We start from the raw sequence: 7,761 nt of genomic DNA, 5'->3' as shown, positions 1-7,761 counted from the left end.
GGGCGGGGGTGGCGATGACTTTCCGGCACTGGCCTGCAGCTTGGAGGAGAAGCTGAGCCTGTGTTTCCGCCCCTCGGGTCCGAGCACCGAGCCCCCGAGGGCGGCCGTGCAGCCCATCACCGAGCGCAGCCTCCTGCAGGGGGACGAGTGAGTGGGGTCCCAGCCGGGAGCGGGCGGGATCCTCCTCTGCTCTTCACCGTGTCCGCCGGCCCTAGGTCTGCAGCCTCGGCGGGACTCCGGCCGCAGGCTCCTCCCCACGCCCTCCTTCCGCCTCCATGGTCGCGGGAGTCTCCGCCCCTCCCCGGGTTCCCTCCCTCCCCGGGCCGTGGGCCTCTGCACGCTGGCGATTTAAATCCCTGCGCCCCCGCCCGCCACGCTGCTTTAAAACCTCTGCTGCCCCTCCACCCCTCCTTTTCTGGACACCTGCCCTTGTTTGGGTCGTCTCTAGAACTGAGCACGTAGTTAGAGACTGGACCTCCTGGGACACGTGGGTGGCCTTCATTCATTCAACTCGCGTTTATTAAGCGCTTGCTTAGTGCAGGACGTTGCTTTGCATCGGAGCATCACGATGTTTGGACACTGTCTCTCTTAGGATGGGAGATGAATTTGTAAACAGTTACTTGTATGGGTGTTACTAGTGCTCTACTGGGTATACGTGTCAAGTGTGTGAGATTTAAACGGGTGGTGGCTTTAGGGTGCGTGTCAGGAAAGGCTTCACAAAGAAACGTGTGTATGGTTCCTGATGGATGAATAGGAGTTTGCCTGGCAGGTGAAGAAAAATCTAGCATGTGCAAAGATAACACTGTGTGAGGTGGTTTTTAAGCCACTAGAGTCCACCAGACCTGAGGGCCCAGGTAGAGTGCTGCTGCCATAGAGGCGGATATGAAGGGCTCTGGTTATTGATGCCGAGGATCCCACAGACTGATGGGAAAACAGTGCACAAAAAAATGATAATTACCAAATCACCTGCACACAATGATAGAAATTAATGGGGGTTGGCGCCGGCAGGTGGCGTGCTGGTTAGGATGCTGGACCCCTACATAGCCGAGTATGGTTTGAGTCCTGAACCTGGTGGCTTGCTCTCTTTTCTTCTCTCTCTTTGGTCAAATAATAGTAAATAAAATAATTATTTTAAAAAACTAGGGATTTATATCAGCTGGGAAGGAGGGGTGGAGTTTCTGAGGAGACTTTATTTAAAGACCTTGAGACCCAGTTATAATTTAGTTAAATAAGGCTCGTAATTATGGACTGTTTTTACCATTCCCCCAAAAAAAGATGGAAGAGGAAGAGTGAGAATGAGAGCACTTGAGCACTGTAGGTGGGGAAGAGGAGCCCCTGGAGAGGAGGAAGGGACGAAAGAATGGAGTGTATGCACTGAGGCAGTCGCTTGGCACAGGTTTGCAGAGAGCTTCAAGTTAGGGAAGAGTTCTTGAGAGACAGGGAAGGAGCTGAGGCGTGGAAAGGGGCTTCCAGGGCAGTTATGAGGGGAAAAAGTAGGAAGCTTAAAAAGAAGGTGTTGGGGACAGTTGGTAAACATGGCTGCGTAGTGGTGTCCTATATTTGGGTTTGTACATAAGATAGTGAAAGGTTTGTGCTTCACTTGGACTGTCTAATCTTAAGCTGATGTAAAACTAAGCATTTTTTGTTAGGTAAACTAAATTTTTTGTTATTCCTGATTATGGTTTTTGGTAGATGACAGGTTGGTTGGCAACACATGTTAGGAACACATAAGAAATTTCTTTTTTCTTTCAGAATTGGGCTGGTTACCATTATCCCCGTTCTATTCTGTAAATATGTTTGCTGTGTCTTGATGAAAGCTTAAAAAGAAGGTGTTGGGGATAGTTGGTAAACATGGCTGAGTGTGGTGCGGGCTCCACTCTTCTCACTAGCTGATCGTTCTTCTACTCAGATACTCCCTTATAGGGCACTTTAACTTCACTGAGCTCCAGTTTTATTAGGTTGTCTGGTTCTGGACAGGATTTAACATTGGCAGGACTTTGGCCTTCTTGGAAAAGAGCTGTCCTGCCAGGTGTGTATGATTTATTGTAAGGGTTTATGAGGAGGACAGTTCATAAGAATCCACTGGAGATTCTAGAAATCTTTTACTAAGGTTGGCCCTATATCCTTCTAGCTACAGTTGTTCTGACGCTGATGGACATAAAGCACTCTCAATTGTCCTTCACTTCCTTGGGAGAACAAGCTCACCAACAGCCCTTTCTTCTAGGTGTGGTATCCACTGCATTTGCTCTTTTCTGACAGCCTCATTTATGAAGGAGCAAACAGCAGGCCCCACATTGCAGTGGTTAAGGCCTTTGCTCAGGGAGCCAGATCCCCCATGGCTGATGGCAGCTTGAATTCTGGCACTTGCAACTTGAAGAACATTCTGAGTGCTTGTTCGTATGTGCCCCAAATCCTGACTGGGTGAGAAATGGAGGAAAAAGCTTGTGGTGTGACCATGCCCATCTGAGAGGTGCTGTCTCTCTCTCTGGCTAGTATATGAGCCCTCTGGCAGTTAAAAAAAAAAAAAAGGCAGCACACAAGCAGCCCCTCCCAAACCCTGTTAGAATATCATACTCAGGTTCTGGAACAGGGCTAGGTATATAGGCAGTTATTCAGGTTTGGGTCTGTAATTGTGCATTGGCATTGCGCATTGACATTGGAGAAGATACAATTCCGAAACTGTCAGGAGGCGTGGTGGTTGAGGCGCTGGACTCCCTCAAGTCCCAGACCTGGCGGCTGGCTTTCTCACTTTCCCTCCTTCTCTGATTAGTGCATGTGCCCTGTAGCAAATAAAATAAATACATGAATGAATAAATAAATAACATTTTAAAATAAGAGAGATGATTCCAGCAGAGAGAATAGGAATGAACCATGCATGGGGGAGGTTTGTTGGGTAAATGGCCCAGTTTTCAAAAATAACTCTGTAAAAATAATAATTAATGTGGTTTATTTTTAAGCAAAATATGAGTGACCTAGGCCTGAAAAGAAGGCAAATATGCCTTTCTCTTGGGATGATCAGGTACAGGGGGTCTCTCTATTTGAATTTGACAGTGAGAGTTTGAAATTTAGTGAAGAAGGGGGTGCTTATAGGTTATAGGTGGGTTTTTACAGTTTTTAGGGTGGTGATTAAAAAAGAAAGGTTGTTGAGATTAAAAAAAAATGTACTTTTAACAGTGATAAAAAAGCTTAATAAACAGCACAGAGCTACTCCAATACTATGCCAGGGGCAGGATATAAAAGGAATTTTGTTACTAATGGGTCAGAATGGTCTGTTAATGTTTGTGGGCAGGACTCCCTCCAGGCCCTCTAGAAAGGATTTTGGAAAAAAAATAGAAAAAAAAATCAGTCAGACTTCTGTCCACAACATTGTCATTAAGGCTCATGTGTGATCCAAAACCAAATGTCATATGGGAGGTTGTGGTCCTAATGCTTCTCTGTAGCTCCAAATCCCTATTCATTAAATCAGGGATGTTTCTGGTTTCTAAACTTGTGTTCTTATAGTTATACCTCTACTCTGATTGTTTTATGTCCTAGTGGATTATGTACTGGGGGTGGGGGGGGGGAGAAGAAGCCTATCCAGTTATATACTAGGTTAAACACAGTTAGATACCTTTTTTTTTTTTAGTTCCCCCCCCCCCTTTATGACATCGTTGTGAATACTTCTAGCCAGTAAGTAGCTCGTATGTTTCATTGTTTCATGTTTAATGTCACTTACCTGTTATGGTTCATCTCAATTGTATTTTTTTTTTTTTAGAGAGTTATTTAATTCTAGTTGTTGTTGTTGTTATTATTATTATTATTATTTTAATTTTACCAGAGACAGAGAGTAAGAAAGAGAAAGTGAAAAAGCATGCCACCAGGTCTGGGACTTGAACCGCGCCGACCATGTGGGAATCCAGAACCTTTACCATGCCACCTGTCAACTTCAATCTCAATTGTATCTTTAAACTCTGATTTTTTTTCATTAAACTTTGTTTTATCATGCTGATTATTACTTTGGTAGTGAAACCTGAATTTTGGCCATGTAATTGGAATTTGCAGTCCTTATGTGATGTGATTTTTGGACTTTTCTTAATACTGCTGTGAATTAATGCTTAAAGGGATGGAGTTGGGAGGAGTGTCTACTTCATCTTCTTCCTCTTTTTTTTTTTTCTTTTAAGCTTAATTATTTCTTCCATGAGCAAGAGAGAGAGAGAGAGAGAGAGAGAGTTAGCACCCAACAGGGCCTTGATGATGCGACCCACCCCCAGCCTCTGCCAGACTCATAGTTTGAGGAAGAATATGGAGATAAGAGTTTGTCCTGATTCTTAGTTGAGTGCTCTTTTCACTTGACCCTATCACTTCTGCAAAATACCATTCAGTTATAAGGTAGGGTAACTGCATTTGCTGCAACCCGTGTGCGTTTTACTGTGAACTCCCTGTTCCCCTTTCATTTCATTTCTTCTTGGCCTAATATATTACAAATGAGGTATTTCATCCTGGTCTCACGTTTAGATTGACTCCTTTCCCAGGAAGGATAACAAACTTGTGGTTAGAGAGAGAGTTTATTCTCTTTCTAGCCCATGTGTTTGGATGCCATAGGAAACAAAGTGTAATGCACACCGTATTTACTCCTGAGTGGTCCTGGAAACATGATTTCTCACCCCTGGGCTTCAGGCTCCCATCTGTAAAGTGAGAATGAGAAAGGTTCCTACTTAGAATGTGGTTTTTGAGGACTGAGTGAGTTAATATGTGCAAATTGCTTAGACCAGTGCCTGGCACATAGTCCAAGGGAAGCGTACACTATCGGCTTTGGGAAAGTGTTTTGTATGGCATCACCTCTTGTTAGCCCAGTTATGTGATTTCCACTTAATTTTATCTTGGAGGCCCAACTTGGTTGTTTTTTTTTTTTTTTAGAAAAAAATGTGCTTTTTTTTTTTTTTTTTCCTTTGATATTCGGTATTCTTTCACTGTGTACTGACTGGACATTTATTTAGTAAAAGACATAGACCCTTCACTCTCACTGATTGTAGTTTTCCTCTTTTCAAGGATTTGGAATGCCCTGACAGACAATTATGGAAACGTAATGCCTGTGGACTGGAAGTCGTCCCATACGAGGACCTTGCATTTGCTTACCCTGAACCTGTCGGAAAAAGGGGTAAGTTAGGAACTGAGCCTGTAGTTGGTGGATAACATGCCAGTAATGGAACTAAGTTGGCAGCGTCTGTGTTTAACATGAACCCATCGAGTTGTGTCTCATTTTCAAGGCTGTCGCAATCGGAATGCTGCGGTCTTACCGTCATGGCTCCATTGCCAGCTCCTTGTGGGACGGTCCTCCAGTTCTTCCCCAGCACTCTCAGATTTCCGTGCCTTTTGCATCAGCTGGGTCTCTGCCAGCGGTCACCATTTCTTCCCTCAGATTGCGCTTTTGATGCTGAGGACACTCGATGAGAAGCCTTGCCTTTAATACAGTGTGTTGAGCGCATGGGATTGTCAACATGGGTTCACTTTTAGGTAAACTTAGTGACTTACTGAATATGACATGCTGCCAGAAGACGATGTATTCTTGTGAATGTTGGGGAACCTTCAAAAGACATTTTAATTCTTGGCTTTTCAGTGTGGTTTGACACACTTATCCTGTTCGTGGCTCTTGTGTGCATCCTGGTGTTGTAAAGTGAAGATTCCTTGGGTGAGAAGTGTGAGCACATGGTAATAGGATAGTGAGGGGGGCAGTCAGCAGTAAAGAATAAATGGAGTGGATGGTCATGGTGTCGTTTGTTTAATGCTGATGAGAAAAATAGCCAAATTATGTAAGTTTCAGGGCTAGACTATTGAATCACAAAACTCGTTCCGGATCTTCTGGTGTGCTCTGTATTTTGTTAAGTGTAATTGTATGATTACTAGGGCTTTCAGTATTTTTTAAAAATTATTTCCTTATTTTATCATTATTATTTTTAATTTGACCAGAGAGAGAGAGAGAGAGAGAGAGAGCGAGCACAAAAACAAGTTGCCAGGTCTGGGACTCAAACCTTGGTGAGCCATGTAGGAGTCCAGCGCCTTTAACCACCATGCTACCTGCCGGCCCTGGGCTATCAGTATTTTAAGTAGTAGTGTTAGCATCTCATGAAAATGACTTTCTTGAATATGTGATCGAGAAAAGCATATTGCTGTTATTTTTTAGTAAAATGTAGAATTCTGGCTACCTTTTCCAATATTCTAATGGATACAGGATTCTCGTTCTAATCATTGACCCTGTTAAAGATTTGCAGACTGACCTGGCATATGCTTAGTGAGAAGGAACAAAATGAAATATCTGATGTACTGTCTTCTGTTGATTTAGGGCCTAGCTATCATTTTGGGTTCAGGTCAAGTTTCCCTTCCTCTCTGAAGTGTCCAATTACTGTGGTAGCTTTTGCTGATCTCATGGAATTATACAATTTTAGAGTTGGAAGGGACTTTAAAGGACACTTAATCCAGCCTCTCACTTATGGGGAATCCCCATCTACCGCATCTCTGACAGATGGTCATTTAACCATGGCCTAAATCCCCGCTCGGAAGGACAACACACTCCTCTCTGTGGGAATTGATGACATTTGTGCGGCTGTGGACTTTTAGAGGACTTGTTATCTGTTGTGCAGAATTTAACCTCTTTGTGTCATGGTTGCTAGTCCTAAAGCATCCTTTGATGAGTCATTACTGCTTTCTCTTATTAATCGTATGTTTCTGGGTAGGTCATGCAATGATGACTTGCCATCAGGTATCACTATATTCGTCTATTTAGTCTTGGTGCCTGATAAATAGTGAGTCCTGAGATACCTGTTTGTTGAGTGAATGAATGACATTGTCAGTGAGATTGTAAGGTCAGAGATAGTAATGAAAAGGATTTTTTTTAGTATATATTTTCTGTGTTACTTAAAACAATGTTGAGTCCATAGTAGTCAGTCTATGAGTTTGATGTATTAAAAACAGCATAGAAGAGTTCCTTCCTTAAAAGCACATTAACCTGGGCCAGCAGCTGGCATAATAGTTATGTTGTTGAACTCTGATGTAGTCGACTGCAGTTCAAATCCCGGATCTGGTGGCTTAAAACTCATGCCGGGGACCAGCAGGTAGCGTGGTGGTTAAGGGCGCTGGATTCCCATATGGCCGACTGTGGTTCAAGTTCTGGACCTAGCAGCTTGCTCTCTCACTTTCCCTCTCTCTCTCTCTCTCTCCGTCTGATCAAAGTGAAAAATAATAATAGTAATAAATAAAGTTAAATAAAATAAATGAAAAAAGCAAACTCATGCCGTGTGTGTGTGTGTGTGTGAATGCATGCGTGTGTGTGTGTGCGTGTTTGAATGCATGCGTGTGTGTGTGTGCCCCAGATCCCAAGAGGAGAATGGAGGAGAAAGGATAGTGGCATGGCCATCCCCCCAGGGGCGATTTCTCACTTTCTGTCTCTCTGGCAAGCTCATGTGTCCGATAGCAAAAATCTTGAGAAAAAGAAAAAAAAGGAGCACATTAGCACCATGAATGGAACACTCCAATCCAATTTCATGGAATAAAATGTAATCTTGTACTCCTCTTATATAACATATTCTTATACAGAAAGTTGCTCCCTTTTGTTACCTTTGAACTTTTTCTTAATGGTGGAGGAGTTGGATAGCTGAGGTAGTGATTAGTAATGACTTAGAGTTTAGCACTAGTTCTAACTGTAAATGTCTTATCTGGAACAACTTAGCCAAATTGGCCAGCAGGTGGTGTGGAGGTTAAGGCTCTGGATCCCGTGTGGCTGACTGA

The 7,761-nt window shown here is 43.3% G+C and overlaps 1 protein-coding gene across 1 annotated transcript in view; it reads left to right on the top strand.

Moving 5' to 3' along the window:
* FEZ2 (fasciculation and elongation protein zeta 2) overlaps window positions 1-7,761 on the top strand; it is a gene marked incomplete at its 5' end in the record, with an annotated part of 60,955 nt that continues 53,194 nt past the window's right edge. The window contains 2 exon segments of the mRNA XM_014588912.2: window positions 1-147; window positions 5,029-5,137. Of these exon segments, the coding sequence (XP_014444398.1) occupies window positions 1-147; window positions 5,029-5,137 (256 nt within the window).

The sequence above is a fragment of the Tupaia chinensis genome, unplaced genomic scaffold (assembly GCF_000334495.1).
Source record: "Tupaia chinensis unplaced genomic scaffold, TupChi_1.0 Scaffold000317_1, whole genome shotgun sequence".
Lineage (NCBI taxonomy): Eukaryota > Metazoa > Chordata > Mammalia > Scandentia > Tupaiidae > Tupaia > Tupaia belangeri.
The sequence above is the reverse complement of the archived record's forward strand: the minus strand, read 5'-3'. Positions and strand labels throughout refer to the sequence as shown.